The sequence below is a fragment of the Cervus canadensis genome, chromosome 12 (genome assembly GCF_019320065.1).
Source record: "Cervus canadensis isolate Bull #8, Minnesota chromosome 12, ASM1932006v1, whole genome shotgun sequence".
Classification (NCBI taxonomy): Eukaryota; Metazoa; Chordata; class Mammalia; order Artiodactyla; family Cervidae; genus Cervus; species Cervus canadensis.
Window position 1 is genome coordinate 56977932 of NC_057397.1, and position 21125 is coordinate 56999056.

A 21125-nucleotide genomic window follows, 5' to 3' on the forward strand; every position below is an offset into this window, starting at 1 on the left:
GCTGTTACCATCCTCAATTTATAGCTGACGCACAGTGTTAAATAATGTACCCAGGCAAGCTGGCTCCAGAGCCCATGCCTTTAATGACGGTGGTTTACAATTCACCTAAACTATCAGGGAATTTGTTTCCACACTGATGAACAATATAATTTACTCCTTATGAATCCCTTTGTTTAAGATAGTCCTGATTTCAAAACTCTGATCAAACACTGAATTAACTTTGGCTGAATCCAGGGTCCCACTACCCAGTTGGCCAGCAGAGAGGTGTAGTTCCAGATGGGGAAATTCTATGGAAGGCCTGTTACAAGCAGAGACAATCAGGAAAATGAGGAAATGTACACACAGACTGCTAGGATCTGCAGCAAAATGCTGAAAGTCTTAGGAGATGCGCAACAAAGAACTCTGGGAATACAGCCATCTAGAATTGAAGCCACAGGAAAAGACAGAATGTTTGATAAGCCTCTAAGGTGGTTATAGAACCCAGTGTGTGAGGATATGGTAGAGATCCCAGTGAAAGTTGCAGTGGAAAGAATGGTGTTAGGAAGTGTTCCCTGGGCCTTTGTCTGATGCAGTTTAACCCCAGAAAGAGACAGTGGGATAACACAGGTACCTGGTTGCTGGGAACTTCTGTAAAAGGATAAGGAGTGCGAGGCACTTGATAAATTCACTGCCTCATTTTTGATCTCACAATTCATTTAGATAGCAGAACTAAGCTTTGAATTCAAGAAGCCAATAAACCACAAGAGAAAAATGAAATGTTCTCTTTCAGACTTGCACACCTACCCCCGTGAAGCGTGAACCCTATAAAGGAGAAGTCGTCACACTGACATCCAGAGGGACAAAAGAAGACTCCACGCATGGGACCAGGAAACAGGCCCAGCCCTGACCACATGCTGACGGTAAGGGATGGTGGGCAGAGCAAGGCTTCCTGCCATACAACATATAACGTTAGCCTATCTCTTTTTTCCTGAATGGTTGAAGAGTCCAAGATCAAGGTCAAAGACTTCCAAGTGACTTAAGATTCAAGGATAGTTTGGCCAAAGGACAGACTGGGTGAGCCTCTTGACGCAGAATGCATGGGTGAGCCTCCCAAATTGAAGAAGGCCTTGAGCTAGCTGGAGGTTTATTCTCTGAGATGTTAGGAAACATTGCTCAAAGGCTTGGAAAACCAGATTTAAGAAAGAGGCTGATAACACAGAGGGACCTGCTGTGAGGAAGGTTGCCACTACTTAATACCAAGAGTGCAAGTTTATAGTCAAAATGTATAAACTGGTTAGGACTTCATCTGAAAGTAATGAGTCTTTGTATTGTAAAGGCAACCATGTTCTAGAAGTTAGAATGAATGAAAAATGAATCAAGTGTTACTTTGGGTGTAATTTTTCAGGAAAATTATTTGATAGTATATGATAAGTGTTATTTCACACAGTTTTAGAATAACATGACAGATATGGTCATTTTTTTAAGAAAAATTTGAGTGCTTCATCAGTTTTTTCTTTTCACATTCAAATCTGTCCTCTTCAAGCACCTATGATCATCATCTTTGTCATTTTTCTTTTTCTTGGGTTTTTAAAAAAGTATTATTATTTTTTCAGTTGTTTTCTGGTCCCACTCTGCCAAGTGTCAATTTGGCTGGGCTTTGCTGTGATTTAAACATTTCTCTAACATCATTTCTATTTACTTCATGAAATCTGCATGTTTTGTAACTTCACTAGCCTCTATGATATGTTTTCAGATTTGCAACACATCACATCAGCAAAAGATGACAGAAGAGGTTGACATGATGGACAGGGAAAGATGTTTGTGTTAATTAGGGACACTGTCAAAGGACTCATTTTACATACAAATCCAGTTAGGCATTGCTGGTTTGCACATTATGCTAACCTACGCTTCCTAACATAAACCCTGAGACTGTGATGGGATGCTGTGTTCCCCCAGCCGTGTTCTCTTTCATTTGAATGTTGTTAAGTCTTTAATAACACTGTACAGCCAACAGTTCCAGCTTTGTTGTCATTTCCTGACGATTGGAATTATTCTTCCAATCCAAAAACATTGTGTTAAAAATTCAGAGGAAGATTAACAAGAGGAAGACATTCTGTTGAATGCCCTAACATGCTATTACCAGCATTTGTAGGAGTGAGATTAGTGTTTACTTTGATTATAACATTTCTTGGGGGTTAGGCTTCGGTTCTGCATCTCTTTGTGAGGGAGAATGTTACACTCAGTTCCTTTTATTCTGTTCAAAGGTAAAATCAGAGAAAAGGATGCCACTGTTCCCATCCCAGTTAAATGCTGTCAGCCCATGGAGAAGCAAGCCTTATTTCAACTCCCTAAGATCCTTTTGAAAGAATAATCTCTCTCGGCTTCTTTGATTTCCTTTCAGAAGCAATTGCTGTCTTTCTTACTGTGACTTTGTTGCTGTGTAAGATTGAAGATATAAATGAATATTATTGTGGGAGAAAAAGTCTGTGTGAAAATTCATAGATGATACTTTAAAATGTCATCTTTGCTTGTACCAAATTTCTTACTTTGAATTTTTAAAAATCACTTTTCCGTTTAAAGTTTTATAATGACTACATTTATTTAAATAAATGTAGTTATTTAATGGCTAACTCTGTGATTTTACATTCTATTGTAGTTCATAAGCATTTAGATCTTTATTGCAATTAATAAACATCTAGATCTTCATTTTATATCCTGTTATCCAATTACGTGTGTTCTCCTAACTAATGGGATTGGGAGTCTGAGAGGTTGGTTTTGATTCGAAAGCATAATTTCCTGAGAGACATCTGCTTCCAAACTCCTGGAAATCAGATCTCTCAGCAAACCCCATGTAATCAAATTGAATACTCAACCTTAGAATACCTCCAAGGCAAATTATCCAATCATACCAATGAACACAGGATTTGAGGGCATTAAATGGAATCCGTGTGGCTGCAAGATGCTACAATGAAACCTTCCCTCCCCATGCTTCCTGGTCTATGCTGTGATCCTTCATGAATGCAGAGAAGCTGAGCTTATATTTCTTCCCCTGGGTAACTAGGCCAAGAGGGTTTTTAAAAACATGTGGTAAAATCCAGGCACTAATGTTCTCATGGTAGGCAAATCTGCCTCAACTTACTCACTTAGATGTGGGATGTATTCACGCTTTTGATAAAGGGTGGTAGAAATCCAGTTTTGTGCTGTTGTTCAATTGCTAATTCATGTGCAATTCTTTGCAACCCCATGGATGGCAGCACACCAGGCTCCTCTGTCCTTCACTACCTCCCAGAGTTTGCTTAAATTTGTGTCCACTGAGTCAGTGATGCTATTTAACCCAGAGAATCATCTCATCCTCTGCCGCCCCTTGTCCTTTTGCCTTCAATCTTCCCCAGCATCATGGTCTTTTCCAATGAGTCAGCTCTTTGCATCAGGTGGCCAAAGTACTGGAGCTTCAGCTTCAGCATCAGTCCTTCCAATGAATATTCAGGATTGATTTCCTTTAGGATTGACTGGTTTGATTTTGCAGCCCAAGGGCCTCTCAAGAGTCCCAGCACCACAATCCCAAAGCATCAATTCTTCAGTGCTCAGCCATCTTTATGGTCCAACTCTCACATCTGTACATGACCACTGGAAAAACCATAGCTTTGATAATATGGACCTTTGTTGGCAAAGTAGTGCTTCTGCTTTTTAATATGTTGTCTAGGTTTGTTATAGCTTTTCTTCCAAGGAGCAAGCATCTTTTAATTTCATGGCTGCAGTCACCATCTACCAAAGAGATTTTGGAGTGCAAGTAAATAAAATCTGTCACTGCTTCCACTTTTCCCCCTTCTCTTTGCCATAGAGTTGATGGGACGGCATGCCATGATCTTAGTGTTTAGAATGTTGAGTTTTAAGCCAGATTTTTCACTCTTCTTTTTCATCATCAAGAGCTTCTACTTTCTCTTCACTTTCTGTCATTAAAGTGGTATCATCTGCATATCTGAGGTTGTTGATAGTTTTCTCACCAGTCTTGATTTCAGCATGGGATTCATCCAGCCCCACATTTTGCATGATGTACTCTGTGCATAAGTTAAATATGCAGCCTTGATGGACTCCTTTCCCAATTTTTAACCAATCAGTTGTTCCATGTAAGGTTCTGTTTCTTTTTGACCCAAATACAGGTTTCTCAGGAGACAGGTACTCCCAGTACTTCTCAGGAGTCTGATACTCCCAGCTCTTTAAGAATTTTCCAGTTTGTTGTGATCCACAGAGTCAAAGGCTTTAGCGTAATCAGTGGAGCAGAAGTAGATGTTTTTCTGGAATTCCCTTGCTTTCTTCATGATCCAACAAACATTAGCAGTTGATCTCTGACTCCTCTGCCTCTTCAAAACCCAGCTTGGACATTTGCAGATTCTTGGTTCACATACTGCTGAAGCCTGTCTTGAAATTAGGAATCATTCTCTGCTCTTCCACAGTAGCGTATTGGACACCTTCCTACCTGGGGGGCTCATCTTCCAGCATCATATCTTTTTGCCTTTCATACTGTCCATGGAGTTCTCCAGGCAAGAATACTAGAGTGGGTTGCCATTTCCTTCTCCAGTGGACCACGTTTTGTCAGAACTCTTCACTATGACCTGTTCAGTCTTGGGTGGCCCTGCTTGGCATGGCTCATAGCCTCATTGAGGTATACAAGCCCCTTCGCCATAGCAGGCTGTGATCCATGAAGTGGGGAATCCAGTTTACTCAAACTGTAATTTATCTTGAATACACAGCAAAAAGGATGATGAACTATTGGGTTGGCCAAAAAGTTCGTTCAGGTTTGCTAGTAAAATCTTACAGGCAAAGCTGAACGAACTTTTTGGCCAAACCAGTAAGAACAGATATTTCTGATCTGTGGTGCTGGAGAAGACTCTTGAGAGTCCCCTGGACAGCAAGGAGATCAAACCAGTCAATCCTAAAGGAAATCAACCCTGAACATTCATTGGAAGGACTGATGCTGAAGCTGAGGCTCCAGTACTTTGGCCACCTGATGAGAAGAATCTACTCACTGGAAAAGATCCTGATGCCGGGAAAGATTGAAGGCAAAAGAAGAAGGGGGATGGCAGAGGATGAGATGGTTAGATAGCATCACTGACTCAGTGGACATGAATTTGAGCAAGCTTTGAGAGAGAGTGGAGGATAGAGGAACCTGGCATGCTGCAGTCCATGGGTTGCAAATAGTTGGACACGACTTACTGACTGAACAGCAACAATACATCTACAGAAGAATCACAAGGCTTTTTTCCTCGAGTAAGAGATACCTTAAAATATCTTCCTACTTTTCTTCTCCACGTTGGTTGACAATAAAAAACTGAACAATATGATGACCAAATTCTCTGAAAAGAAAGTATTGTTACTTTCTCATCTAGAAGCCAGTTTTTGCTCATCCTTTAGAATTCAGCTTAAATATCACCCAGGCTTCCCCAGTCCCAATGTGGTAGGGTTAGGTCCACTTTCTGACTCTCCATTTCAGCGCCACCATGTACCTGATCCCATAGTACCATAGTTACCTGTTTTACTTGTTAGCCTCTTCCAGGAAGCTGAAAACTTGTTCAGGGAAGGACTGTCTGGTCCACTGTTACTTCCCCAGCATCTACTAGAGTGTCAACTGTTGGGCATTTGATGGATCATGATTGGAAGACATGAAAGAGTTCCTGCTAAGTTCCTAAATTGATGCTGATGAAGTTAGTGTGAACTTTTGACAAAATAAGGATAAATTTTGTGTAGTATTTTAGTGTGTTGGTGGTAGTTGAGTTAGCTGTTGTCATGTCTGACTCTTTGTGACCCCGTGGACTGTAGCCCTCCAAGCTCCTCTGTCCATGTGATTTCCCAGGCAAGGATACTGGAGTGGGTTTTGTTTCCTCCTCCAGGGCATCTTCCCAACCCAGGGATCGAACCCGAGTCTCTTGCATCTCCTGCAATGGCAGGCAGGTTCTTTACCACCTGAGGGACCAGGGAGGGCTTTAAATGAAGAATACTGATTCATTACTAGTATTTGATGGATTTCTTTGGGAGAATGAAATAATCATAGGATCTGTATCAACAAAATCATTTGAAATGAATGTCAGGATCTCTTTGTTGCTCTCATTAGGTTTTGTTATGAAAATGTTTGTAGAAACATAGTTCTAAATAATGACGTAAGGCAATGGGAAAACATAACACCATGTTTTTCAGGATTGCTTCTGGTATACAAAATAAGGGTCCCTTAGTCACTAAACGATTACATTCTCAAGTCTTGTCCAAAGACTAGATGGAATTAGTAGCTTTTTTTTTTTTTTTAATATTCACTACTTCCTCTGATAAGCAGCGTGATATACTGGGGCACAAAAGTATGGGATCTAAACTTCTGTCTCCTAGTTTGAGGACTTAAGCAGTTTTTAAAATTAAGATGCAATATGAATATATCAAAACATACAAAAGCAAAAAAAAAAATGACATAATCACATTTATTTACCTACTATCCTGTTTAAAATAGAAAAGTTTACAGCTAAAGAGCCCTGTGTGCCTCTCTATTCATTTCCCCTTCCTCCCCGAAGGTGACCAGTGTCCTGAATCTGGTGTTTTAGCCCCATGTACAACTTTTAAAGATCAGTCCTGGGTGTTCATTGGAAGGACTGATGCTGAAGCTGAAACTCCAGTGCTTTGGCCACCTCATGCGAAGACTTGACTCATTGGAAAAGACCCTGATGCTGGGAGGGATTGGGGGCAGGAGGAGAAGGGGACGACAGAGGATGAGATGGCTGGATGGCATCACCGACTCAATGGACATGAGTTTGAGTAAACTCCGGGAGTTGGTGATGGACAGGGAGGCCTGGTGTGCTGCGATTCATGGGGTCGCAAAGAGTTGGACATGACTGAGCGACTGAACTCTGAATTCTTTTCTGTATTGCATTGTTTTGTATGTAAAATTTCATTAAAGCGTTATAGGGACTTCCCTGGTGGTCCAGTGGTAAAGACTCTGTGCTGCCAATGTAGACGGTGTGAGTTCAATTCCTGATTGGGGAATAAGATCACACATCAGCCAAAAATTTTTAAAAAGCATTATATAGGATGTATAGGTTTTTTCTGGGCTTTTTTTTAAAGTATGTATTGTTTGGTTCACATATTTGGAAGTTATTTGTTCTGAAAAGTCTAGCGCTAGTTATTATCCATTTTATTGCTGTCCAGTATTTCCTAGTATAACCACACCCCAGTCTACTTACCCACATTCCTATTGATAGACATTTAGGTTGTTTCCATTATCACAAACAACACTGCTATAAGCATTTTTGTACCAGTTTCCTTGTGTTCACTGGACATTTCTCTAAGGTGAATGCCTTGAGCAAGACTGTTAGTTAGATACTGGCAAATTCTTCTTCAATATGGAAACTTATGCCCTCCATAACAGGCTAAGGGTTTCTGCTCCTCCAGATTCTCACCAATGTTAGATATTGTCCAACTTACCAGCTTTGCCAATCAACAAAGTTATCTTATCCTGTCAAAGTTATCTTATTGGAGATTTAATTTGCATTTTCTTGAGTGCTAATGTGGTCGAGCTCCTTTTCATCATGCAGTTTAATTGATTTTACTAAGCGTCAGTTCCTTCATTTATAAGATGAGAATAATAGCATCTTCCTAATGCACATGGATGCTGTGAGGGTCACAAAGCCCATACTGTGTGGTCAGCACAGGCTAGCTAGGACTACTGCTAATAGGGACATGATGAATTAATAAACAGCACACTTCCCAGAGACTGCCAAAGTCTTGACTGTTCCCTTTCTGTGGGGAAGCTCACCAGGCTCAGGATATGCCAGATCTTTGGCAGCTGGAGGAGCCTGGAAGCCAAGACTGGAAGGGCGGAGTGAACAGGCACAGGGTGAGGAACCAGCACGGACCCGGAGAGAACTCTGAGGTCAGTGGGCTTGCGGCCCCGAGGCCTGGACCAGCTGAGCACAGTAAGCTACAAGAGGAAACATGGAGGATGAGCAGAGCCCGGCTCTCAAGTGACGCCTGTAGGTCCAGCGGATCCCAGGGTCGGCATCTGCGGCTCCAACCGGGGCCCTCTTCTCTCAGCGTTTTCTCTTCCCCTCTGCCTGTCCACCGCAGAGGAGGCAGCATCCTGTGGGGGAGAGACTGTGGGCCTGATACAGGCTCTAAAGTCACAGAGCTGGATTTGAACCAGATGATCTAGACACTTGACCTTCCTGAGTCCGTTTCCCCATTGGTAAAGTGGGAACAGCTAATAATAATTCCTCATTTGGGGAGCTTTTGAAGGGACTAATTGAGATGATACAGAAGCTGACTTTTGTCCTCATTGCCCCTTCCCCACACCTGTTTTTACTTTTTTATTTGCCTTGTTTCTCATGTATCTGCTGTTGAACCCCCTGAAAGCACAAATAGATTAATTAGATTTCTTTGTATCAAGCCCACTTTTTCCCTTTCCTTCTTTTTGGACAGTATCTGTGGACAAATTAAAATAAAGAAAAAGGCAGTGGGTCTATCATTTACTATTAAACACCTACTGCTTATAGAACACAAAACCAAACCCCTCAGGTTTTTGTTTGTTGTTTTAAAATATTTACTTATTTGGCTGAGCCTGTCTTAGCTGCAGCTTGTGTGATCTTCAGTTGTAGCATGTGGGTCTAGTTCACTGACCAGGGATCCAACCTGGGCCCCCTGCATTGGGAACTCAGAGTCCTAGCTACTGGACCACCAGGGAAGTCCCCCCAAATCCCTCAGTTTGGGCTGCCGCTGTCCCTCAAATGTACAGTGAGTAGCACAAAGAAGTGCTCAATGAATTCATCTCGGGAAAAGAAGACAAAGAAGATGATGGTGATGGAGGAAGAAAAGAGAAATAATTCACAAATGAAGATGAACAGTAGAGCAAATCATTATTTGTGTTCAGGATTCAGGAAGGCATTTATCTCAGGAGCTATCCATAGGGTGTCAGGGAAGTTTGTAAAATTAAAAATGACCAGTTGTGAAATATATTTGCCCACTTTTTAATTTAACCTATACAATAATCTAGCATGATAAAATAGCTATGTTATATTTATTGTTCAAAGTATTTGCAACTGCATTGTAATTTTAAGTTCTTCAAGGGCAGGGATGGCTTCTTAGCAGCTCATGCCTCAAACAACACCAGTACAATGATTTCCACAAGGCAGACCTTCACAATGGGCTTGGTGAATGAAAATTAAAGTACTGTGCTGAGACGATTTAAAGGAAAATGTCTGAGTTTGGAAAGACTTGCTGAAAGAAGAGGATTTTAAATCCTGTTGATGAAGACAGTCACACTTGGCAGAGGAGAAAAAGAAGTGTGTTCGAGGAAAAGAAACAGTATGGGAAGATTACAGGTCAGCTCATCCAGGGCCATCAGCCATAGAGGTTCACTGGGGACAGGCCACTGTGGCTCTATGGGCCAACGGAGGTTTCCATAACAAGCTGTTGGAGTTAGGAAGCATTAACAGGGCTTTTTCAAGCATTGCTCTCCACCTTAGATTAGGATGTAGTCTCCACAAGAACACAGAACCTTCAGCATTTTCTTTAATTATTTCTATAAACATGCTCGATTGGTCATTTTTTTTTTCAATTGGTCATTAATGTAATATTTATTAGGCCCTTATTGAAACCAAGCAGGACCCTCTAGGGCTCCTGGGCATAGAAGCCCTTCTGTGCTCCCCATTTCTTCTTTATAGGGACTAGATTCCAGCCCCCATGATCTTCCCTGAGTTGCAAAGGGCAGATTGGAACTGTTGCTAATCAGGGAAGGGAGGGGATGCAGAGACAAGGGAGGTGACCACCCAAGCCAGATTAAAGGAGCGTAGGCCCTGCACATAGCCTGATCCTTGTTAGCATCTCCACCCTTGAACCATTGCTATAAAACTCCACACCAAATCCTTCCGGGTTGGGGCACACAGGTGTTGAGGCATGAGACCGCCGTGTTCCCCTTGGCCTGGCCAGCAATAACACCATTACTTTCTAAGATTTGCTTAGGTACAGGTTCACAGACGAAGAGTTTTCAGCATCACTGGTAGATGTCTAGACCATCACTGGGACGCTCCCACACCTCGTGTTTGTGCCCATCCTGTTCATCACCCAGTGAGACTCCGATGGTCAGCTCACCCTCTTGACCAGGTACAGCGTCCACAGGGCCGAGAGAGCGCCCACCCGACCCCTCCAGGGGCATTTCCTCCCATCGGCACACTGGGAGCTGGCCAAGCTCCACGCACAGACTCACTTTGCAGACAAACATTTGGGGATTATTTATTCTCCACTCCCCCTTCTCTCAGGGCCTATGTTCTTTTCTTAAATGGTATACAATTCTCTGAGTTGCTTCACACCTTATGGCCAACTCGCCGTCAACTTGCCATAAAGCATTCTCTCATCTGGGGAATTTTAGTAACAAGACCGCTTGCTTTCTCTTTTCTGAAAGAACACACTGCACCCCCTCAAATCAATATTTACTGGGTGTAGGTCTGCTGAGAGGAAGAGAGGTTTACAGGACATTAAGGAGATGTAGACACAGCCCTCAGGGAGCTTATAATGAAAATGTTATGGGGAGAGGAGTCAAAAAATTACTAAGATTCTTAGGAGTGGATACTATGCCAGTAGTGCTGGGATTTTGAAGGACTTGTGCAAAAAAAAGGATTTTCTTGTTGTGTGTGTGTGGTTTTTTTCTTCTCCTCCTCCCTTTTCTCCTCCTCCTCCACCTTATAAGCAACAAAAGAAAAATGAAGGTTTCTGAATCCTGGAATCTACCTTTATGCCATGGATCTAATTAAAGAGGAAATATTGAAGGTATTTCTCTTTATTAAAATTCATTGGAGGACGGTGGTTTAACACTAAGAGGGAAAGATTCTTAGAATAATTTGTGGCGGGGGGTGGTGAAGGCAAAGACTCAGAGCCCCAGAAGTTGTGTCTCATGCACCAGAGGACACATGACATGGACAAGGAGCCCGGGATTTGGATGAAAGGACAGCTTTCATCACAGTGTGTGGTCTGGGGCAAGTCTCTTTGAATCTCAATTTCTTGATCCATAAAGTGGAAATGGCAACATCTGCCCTGCTTACTTTATTGTGTTAAACTGAGTGAAGCTTGTGGACAATAAAACAGTATGAATGTAATGAATATAATATGATTATAAACTCAATTTCAGGACCAAAACATCAGTTATTCTAAAAGTTGAAAAGTGAAAGTGTTAGTTGCTTGGTCATGTCCAATTCTTTGTGACCCCATGGACTGTATCTGGCCAGGCTCCTCTGTCCATAGGGATTCTCTAGGCAAGAATACTGGAGTGGGTTACCTTTTTCTTCTCCAGAGGATCTTCCCAACCAGGGATTGAACTTGATCTCCTGCATTACAGGCATATTCTTTACCATCTGAGCTACAAACCAGTTCTGAAAGTTGGTTTGTAGTTAAAAAAAAAAAAAGAGAGAGAGAGAGATTGTAAAGGCCATGGGAGACTTAAAAATAAACTGGTGAGATCACTGTAATAACAGAAGGGCACTTTTGAGGGGAGGGTGCTAAGAAAGGGAGAAAATAACTGAGAACTGAACAAGTTTAACAGGGCACAGAGAAGGAGGAGGTGTTGCTGGGTCCCACTGGAGGAAGCGGGAGGTATAGTTCACTGATACACGGAGAAATTGGGGTTAGGAAAGAGCTTATAATGTGAGCATTTACTATGAATCATTGTACCATCCCTATTGAGTGCCACATGTAAAACCCAGATCCCAAAAGAGGCATGCCAAGTGGAGGCTAGAATGGCATTCGAGAACTCATGGAAAAGATTCACGGAGCTGGGAGGACCAGGACAGTGAAATGAATTGGACGCTGCCGGAAAGTTCTGAGAAAGCTCAACAGGAGGCCATGGGAGGGAGGAGGTTAGGACAAGCACGTGGATATCTGAGCCCAAAAGGCTGCCAGGAAGTACAAAGATCTGAAGCACGGATGGAGTTGGAAGCCAAGATCAGGTCAGAAGGAGCTGGAATCCTAGGCAAGGTGGCAAGGATGCTACTGGGTCAGGAAGGAAGCTTGGCAGACATCCTGGATTAGGACCAGAGTTGCCGGGCACAGAGAGGCTGGATTCCCAGGAGCAGGACCTGAGGACAGTGTTGAGGTCTTGTTCATCCAGAGAAGAGCTAGAGACCGCAGGCTCCTCGTGACCTGGGACCACGTCGCCTTCCTCTCTGTAGCCTTACCCGCCTAGCGTAGTGCCTGGCCTTCAGAAGGTACCTGATCAATATCTGTTGGCATGAACCAACGGATGAATGAAAGGCAAATGAATAAAGCCAAGTTCAAAACACCCAACAAGCCGTGAATTTTATTCCCCTCTCTGGTGGCTTTGGACAGCCTCTGGCTTTCTTTCTAGTGCCACATAGTTCATGTGGAACCACCCTCGTGATCCCTCCTGAGAACTCCCGACCATCTAGCCTGTCTCCTTCCCTTCCCTTCACGCGGTGTGTGCGCTCGAGATGGGTGTGCGCTCGAGATGGCCACATTCCACTTAGTGGCTTGTTTCCATGGCAACTTGCTCCTTCATTATGCCACACTCACCCTGCCTCTCATTACCAAGCATTGCTGTATCTTTCTCAGATGTCTAACCGTGGCAGTTCCCAGCGTGTTTACATCCTGTCCTGATATAGAATGTCTTACATTAAGGGAACATTGTCTTCTCAGAAAATTAACTTTAAAAATTGCGTTTAAACACATTATGGCATGATTTCTTTTTTTCCAACTAGAAATAAAAATTTTCTCAACAACTTCCTCGCCAAGAAACAAGTTCCCTTGTCAGCCAGCCATTTTCATTGATTCCTTTCAAAACTTTTTTCTCCATGTGTATTGTAAAGCCCTGGGAAGAGTCTCCAGGAAAAGCATTTGGCTCCTGAAGTAACATATGGCTCTCAAACCCTCACCTACATCGGCAGACTCCACCTCCTGCTGGTCACTGCCATGATCAGACCGCAGCGACCTCACCCTTGGCACAAATGAAAAATCTGAACACCGTTCCAAGAAAAAGGAGGTACAAGAGTCACAGTGCACATGTTTTTTTCCTTTTGTACGAGAGAAGGTCCATTTTTTAAAAAATTTATGTATATATTTTTTGAGTGTAAGACCACCTCTTCTATTTATTTTTGGCCACCCTGGGTCTTTGTTGCTGTGTGCAGGCCTTCTCTAGCTGCAGCAAACAAGGGGGCTACTCTAGTTGCGGTGTTCCAGCTTCCTGTTGCCTTGGCTTCTCTCATTGTGGAGCATGGGTTCTAGGTGCGTGGGCTTCAAGAGTTGAGGCTCAGGGGCTTAGTTCCCTCCCCACCCCCACCCCAGCATGTGGAACCTTCCTGGACCAGGGATTGAACCCATGTCCCCTGCACTGGCAGGCAGATTCTTATCCACTCACAGTGCACATTTAATTTCATTTTATTGTGTCATTTTTATTAGACTGGTCCATTTGTGTCTTAAGGCTCCCGACATGGTTCCATCACTTTAATGACGATGGATCTAGCCGATCTGTTCTTAGTATCCATCTTGTTCCCCTTGCAGCCTGTGTCACGACCTCAGTCTCTTTCTCAGCTGTCACCTGTATTAAGAACCTCTCAGAGGAGGCCAACTAATGGTGGTTTGGGATTACATGATCTTTTCTTTTCCAAGGTGGATTTTTACATCTGCAAGGAGAGCTGTCTGCTATACACCTGCCACATGTAGCCAGTGTGGGTGGGCTTGTCCTTGGTCCAACAGCTCATCCTATTCCTCACTTGGGGCCTTTCACCACTCCTTGCCTTCCCATAGGACACCAGGTGGATTGCTACACTTGGTGTCTCTCGCGTATAAGGTCCCTCAGCTCAGTGGATTGCTGGGATCTTTCATCTAGAGCTTTTCCTCAACTCTCAATGAGCCTCTATGTAGCAGACCATTTATTGTGGCTAAGATACAATTCCAAGTTCCATAGAACAACTTTCCTCTGGCTGTACATCAAAAATTCAATTCTGAAGGACCTACTGTATGGAAGAAGGAACTCAATATTTTGTAATAACTGACATGGGAAAAGAATATATATGAATCACTTTGCTTTATGCCTAAAATTAACACAGCATTATAAATCAGCTATACTTCAATAAAAAAAAGAAAAAAATTTTCAATTCTTGTTTCTCCTAACCTCTTCATATCTGAATTTAGCAGTAGAATACATCAGAGGATAATGTAAAGTTTATACTAAATGTGTACTTAAGCTATGACCCAGTAAGAGATATCTTTAAAAGAGTTGGTTCTGCATACTGTACATACCATACAAGGGGTAATTCCCTAAATGGGAAAGAAATCCTAAACAGAGGGAATGTATGTATATGTATAGTTGATTCACTTTACTGAACAGTAGAAGAACTGAACACAACATTGTAAAGCAACTATACTGCAATAAAAATTAATTTAAAAGTTTTTAAAGGCTTTAAAATAAAAGTGAGCTTCCCTAAAGCTCTGTGTGTCTGGCATATCTGGGCAGGTCAGCTGGCCTGGGAGGAAGAAGGAAGAGCTGCCCTCGGTTTGGATGAGGTGGGCACACACTGGTGTACCCCTCCACCTGGTCGGCTTCCCTACATATTCTCTACCTGGGCCCTGCCCGCCGTGGGGTCTGCCAGCCCTGGGAGGGGAGGAAAGGCAGGGGCCTTGAGCCCGAGCCCAAGCTCGAGGCCAGAGCTGGGATCGTTAATGGCAGGGGTGAAGGGAAGCCTATGAAGGAACCCAAGCATGAGAAGGACCAGAGAACCTGGGTCACAGAAGCTAAGGTCTTGTCCAAAGATTGAGGGACAGACTTTCCATCTATTTTTAGATAAAGTAACAGGATGTGGAAACCAAAAAAAAAAAAAAAAAGTGGTCAGTTCTCCCATACTGCACAATGGTGATGACTTATGCAAAACATCCTCTTTTCCTATTTTTAACTAGATCACAGAAGCTGCGTCAGAGGACTGGCTGCTGACTAATCCTGTTGAGACGCCTTTCTCTGAATTGCATAAATGCCATCTATGCTAGAGAACATTCGAGAAGGGGGAAAAACTGTTAAAGACTATTGCACATGGGACGTCCTTATAAATAGTTTTCTGAGTGGGATTGAAGTGTTCTGGGCCACAGCTTTCTGGGAGTTGTCTAGGATTTCATGGCTGAATGAGGCAGACATTCAGAGAGAAATCATTCATGTACTTAAGCTGAATTAGTGGTCCCATGACTTTCTCACATTCCAAAGTACAGTGATGACTGTTTTTCAGTACATTACCTGGAGAAGAACACTGCTTTTTCAGGAAAACTATTATCTTGTGGTATAAATATCCCCACACCAGGAACAGATATTTTATTAGAAAAAAGGAGTCAGGAATGAAAGCAAAGGGTTTTCAGTGCTTTATGGATGAGAACCACATCGTGACGATGGCGGTCCTTGAACATCTGCAGAGGCCTGAACCATCATGGAAGGCAGCCCTTCTCCATTGTACTGAGGGGGAGGTGGCCCTGCCGGAGATGCTGTGGGGACCGGGTTCCTCCTACCTCCCCGGACTCACCACTTCCTCAAGCTCTAGCAGACCTCCAGCAGCCAGTCTCTGCATCTCTTTGCCTGGGAGCTTTTTTCATAACTGAAGGAAGTCAGGTGTGCCAGGGAATACATACCACCCAGAAGCCGCACCAGCCCACAGCCAGCAACTGGCAGGACTTGGTGTATAAATAGCCCCGGCCCTCAGCCTCAGTGGGATAACCCCAGGTATGGGGGCTACAAGCTGCTAACACAAACAGAAAGTGGGCTGCAGGCTTTGGTGGGTGGATGTTGGCAGAAGCTAATGTAATAATGTTGGTTTGCTTTCAAAGTATGTATATGAGTCTCTGTGTATGTCTGTATGGGGGGTGTGTGTATATATATATATATGTGTATATATATATGTGTATATATATATATACTGAGTATTAATATATATGTAAGTATATATATACAATAAATATTATATATATTATATAAATTTATAAATTATATTAATATATAATTATAAATATATATATAATTATATTATATAATAATATATAATATATAATAAATATATATATAAATATAAATAAATATATATATAATAATATATATTATATATATAATATATAATATATATAATATATATATATTAATATAATAATATATATATTATATATATATATAATAATATATATATAATATATAATATATATGTATATATATACTAAGTATTAATATATATGTAAGTATATATACAATAAATATTATATATATATTATATATTTATAAATATATATATTTATATAAATTTATAAATATATATATTATAGATCATATATATAATATATATATCATATATATGCTATATATACAATCATATGATTATATGATATATATGTATATATATGATATATATGGATATATATGTGTATATATATACATATATATACATGTACATATGTATATATGTGTGTGTGTGTATATATATAAAGATATCAGACACAGACTGAGTGACTGAGCAACAAAAAACAAATGATAAAAAAAAATAGGGAAGGATATGCATGAATGACTGAAGTCAGTCTGGTGTCTCCTGTCTCAGACTCCTCTGGCCTCAAGAACTGTGGAGAGGAAGGAAAGTTGGCTGTCACCTGCCTCAGAAGCAGGGCAACTCTGTGTGCGACCCCTATGTGAGCTGTTAGCCTGCCAAGCTCCTCTCTCCGTGAAATTTTCCAGGCAAGAATCCTGGAGTGCGTAGCTGTTCCCTTCTCCTGGGGGTCTTCCCAATGCTTGGTGAGGAGAATGTTAACTCCCCAGGATTTGTGATCCAAATCTCTGAGCTGGGAATCAACAGATCAAAACCAGGCTGTAGCAGGCAGCATGGTAGAAAGTAACTGCGATCAACTATTGCTTCATGAACACACAAGTTACTTAGCTTTTCTGTGCCTTAGCTTTTTCATCTATAAAACAGCAACAGCATCAGAACTTCTCTCTTGAGATTTGGGGGAGGATTAATGGAAATTATACACCCCAAACAATGTCTGATATCTACTAAGGGCTCAGTAAATAATAGCTACTATGATCTCTGAGGTGGAGCTGGTGGTAAAGAACCTGCCTGCCAATGCAGAAGACATAAGAGAAGGGGGTTCAATCCCTTGGGTTGGGAAGATCACTTGCAGGAGGGCATAGCAACCCACTTCAGTTTTCTTGCCTGGAGAATCCCATGGATAGACAAGCCTGGTAGGCCAGTCCCTAGGGTCATTCAAAGTTGGACACAACTGAAGCCACTTAGCACACACACATGATTTCTGAGGACTGAATTGACTCTAGAAATGAAAGTGCCTTGGCTGAGCTAGCTCGTAGCAGAGCCAGAATTAGAAGTCAGTTCCTATAATTTCCAATTCAACATTCTTTTTCTTTCATTGTATCATATTTTAAAACAGCAGATTATTTATTTTCTGGTATGTATTAGCATTTCTACTTGCAAGGCATAGTGCTCCTATTCTTTGTGCACGGTCACTACAATGGTTTCCTTTTAGAAAAAGAATTTTCATCAATTTCTTTCATTCTCTAATTAATATATTGCATTTAGAGTGAGTGCACTGTTTGCTTTGAAAAAACCAGACTTTCCATTTTCAGCCAACTGACGTTGCAGCCTTACTTTAAACCTTATGAAATTATGACATTTAGAATATAATAACTGTTCTGATTGTTTCTTTGTGTCTGTGGAGAAAACATTTATTTTGACCAAATGCTATCTTTTCCCTCTTTCATCAAATGAATCATACTTATGACCCAAGTGCATCTGTTGTTCTTTATGATTCATTGACCAACCATGAAAGAACAAACAAATCAAATGCTGAAACTTGGGTGACAGGTTATCGGTGATTCTCTCTGGGAGACTGCGGTCTCCTAAAGAATCATAGACCGGAAGAGATTGCTTCTCACTGAGGAACAAAAGGTTTAAACCTCATAGTGGGAAGCCACCACTTTTAAGCTCTGCACCTGAGAGATGGGCTCCCAAGACATCTAGCTTTGAAAACCAATAGGGCTCTGTCCACAAGCCCCACGAGGCTATAGGGAGGTGGGCTCTTAAAGGGTTCCTGTCCTGGGACGCACCAGCCTGAAAGCTCAGGGTGAAGGGCAGACACAGGGTGCTTGGACTTTGTGAGAGAGAGGCCAATGTGCTGGTCTTGGAGTTGGCCTGGGGGCAGGTATCTGATCTGACAGGCATTTGGGGGCCTGCTGGCATTCTGAGGAGGGAAGTTAGGGGTCTGGTGGCCACTGTCTTGGCTCTCTGCCCACCACCTCTGGTCCCTGGGATTCCCTCAGTGGAACTTTTATAGGCATCTGGCTCCAAGTCTTTGCGGCTGCTGTCCAGAGGCTACTTCTTGATCACCTGGCTCTCATAGGCAGCCAGGCTTGCATGCCTGGGTCCCAGGGCGATGTGGCAATCTGCGAGACGGTTCTTGGTTGGTAGCCACTCGAGGCAGTGCACAGGTGGTGATCTGAGGTGCTCCCCCCAGTCCCACACGAGGCTCTCGGTCTGGGTGGCCTCTTTGCTGGAGCTTTGACCGAAAGGACAGGGCCCACCTGTAAGGCCCTGTGGATAAAGATGTGCTCTCAGGGCAGGTAGGCTAGTCAAAGCATCTCTGCGCCCTCCCACTGCCTCACTGTAGCTTGCGGGTATCTCCCAGATGGAAGCGCATATGCTCATCTGGGGCCCCAGTTTGGGGGGTTGCTGCCCAGGGGACACCTCGAGATGATGGCCAGGGAGACATACCTTTGCAGTCCTGTAGAACTCTATAGACTTACATGCTTTAAAGTTGCTGCCTGGCAGTCTGGCTTCTTAATCACATACCACCATATAGCACGCTGTTGTAGTTTAGTCACTAAGTTGTGTCCTACTCTTTGCAACCCCATGAACTGCAGCACACCAGGCCTCCCTGTCCTTCTCTATCTCCGAATTTGCTCAAATTCATCTCCATTGAGTCAGTGATGCCATCTAAACTTCTCATCCTTTGTTACTCCTTTCTCCTCTTGCCCTCAATCTTTCCCAGCATCAGGGTCTTTTCCAATGAATCAGCTCGTTGCATCAGGTGGCCAAAGTATTGGAGCTTCTAGTTTGAAATCATCAATTCTTCGGAGCTCAGCTTTCTTTATAGTCCAACTCCCATATCCATACACGACTACCGGAAAAACTGTAGCTTTTAATATACAGACCTTTGTCAGCAAAGTGATGTCTTTGCTTTTTAATACACTGTCTGTGTTTGTCATACCTTTTCTTCCAAAGAGCAGCATCTTTCAATTTCGTGGCTGCAGTCACCCACTGTAGTGATTTTGGAGCCAAAGAAAGTGAAACCTGACACTGTTTTCACTGTTTCCCCATCTATTTGCCATGAAGTGATGGGACTGGACGCCATGATCTTCGTTTTTGAATGTTGAGTTTTAAGCCAGCTTTTTCACTCTCGTCTTTCACCTTCATCAAGAGACTTTTTAGTTCCTCTTCACTTTCTGCCATCAAAGTGATATCATCTGCATATCTGAGGTTGTTGATATTTCTCTCAGCAATCTTGATTTCATTTTGTGAGTCATCCAACCCAGCATTTCACATGAGGTACTCTGCATACTAGTTAAATAAGCAGGGTGACAATATACAGCCTTGATGTACTCCTTTCCCACTTTTGAACCATTGTTCCATGTCCAATTCTAACTATTGCTTCTTGTTCTGCATACAGATTTCTCAGGAGGCAGTTAAAGTGGATTGGTATTCCAATCTCTAAGAAACTTCCACAGTTTTCTGTGATCCACTCAGTCAAAGGCTTTACCTTGGTCAATGAAGCAGAAGTAGACATTTTTATGGAATTCCCTTGCTTTTCCTATGATCCAGCAAAAATTGGCAATTTGATCTTTGGTTCCTCTGCCTTTTCTAAATCCAGATTATTCATCTGGAAGTTCTTGGTTCTGCTGAAGCCTAGTTTGGAGAATTTTGAGCATAATTTTGGTAGTAAGTGAAATGAGTACAATTGTATGGTAATTTGAACATTCTTTGGCATTGCCTTTCTTTGGGATTAGAATTAAAACTGACCTTTGGAATTAAAACAGACCTTTGGAATTAAAACAGTCCAGTGGCCACTGCTGAGTTTTCCAAATTTGCTGGCATATTGAGTGCAGTACTTTAACAGCATCATCTTTTAGGATTTGAAATAGCTCAGCTGGAATTCTATTACCTCTACTAGCTTCGTTTGTAGAATGCTTCCTACTGCCCACTTGACTTCACACTCCGGGATGTCTGATTTTAGGTGTGACCACATCATCATGGTTATCCAGATTACTAAGACCTTTTTTATATAGTTTTTCTGTGTACTCTTGCCACCTCTTCTTAATCTCTTCTGCTTCTGTTAGATCCTTGCCATTTCTGTCTTTATTGTGCCCATCTTTGCATGAAATGAAAACTCTAAATATGAAAAATAATCTTCCACAATCTCACCAGCAATCATTGACTTTTTCATTCATGACACGCCCTAATCTGTCCAGTTTATTTTCAGAATCTGTAATGACTTTTGTTTTCTTATATGGTGATTTTAAAATACTATGTTTGTTCAGTCAAAAAAAAAAAAAACCTCTCTTAAAAAGTTATGCATGTGCTTACTAAACACAACGTTAGTTTTTCATGTGTATGTCAGTGATAAATTTACAAATATCCTGGATTACCCACCTTCTTTTTCTCTTGTACTCTTTTGCAGTCGTTCCTGGACTGACTTTGCTAATTGGTGCTTGTCAAAATAGATATTCACCTCTTCAATTTATGCTTACTAAACTTCACAGATATAGTGGTTCCGAACCACGATATATTATTAAGAACAAGCAATTAGCTTGTCATTTTATTTAAAAGTACAAAGTTCTAATTTCAAAAGTTCTGCATGCATGTACCCTAATTATATGAGAATCTTTTCAAAGCTGCTTTTTAATCTTTTGAGTTTCCCTAACTTTGCCAAATACATTGATAGTACTAATAAATCTTTACAATAATTATTTTTAAACAAATTTGCTTAGATTTTAAGACAAGTTTAATTTTCGTAAACAATTTTATAAATATAGAAAGATACTGGGCATTCTTGAAAGCAATGATTTAAAAAGCTGACCTAATAAA

General features: G+C 41.8%; 1 protein-coding gene across 5 annotated transcripts in view; it reads left to right on the plus strand.

The window, feature by feature from the left end:
- DPYS (dihydropyrimidinase) overlaps positions 1-21125 on the plus strand; it is a 121236-nt gene that overhangs the window by 94168 nt on the left and 5943 nt on the right. For 3 of the 5 annotated variants that reach the window (XM_043483692.1, XM_043483689.1, XM_043483693.1), the window contains 2 exons: positions 770-899; positions 2244-2690. In XM_043483692.1, coding sequence (XP_043339627.1) covers positions 770-886 — 117 coding nt within the window. In that variant the 3' untranslated portion in view covers positions 887-899; positions 2244-2690. Of the gene's footprint in view, positions 1-769; positions 900-2243; positions 2691-14910; positions 15853-21125 lie in introns of those variants that run through there. The other 2 variants (XM_043483691.1, XM_043483690.1) reach the window with 2 other exon arrangements.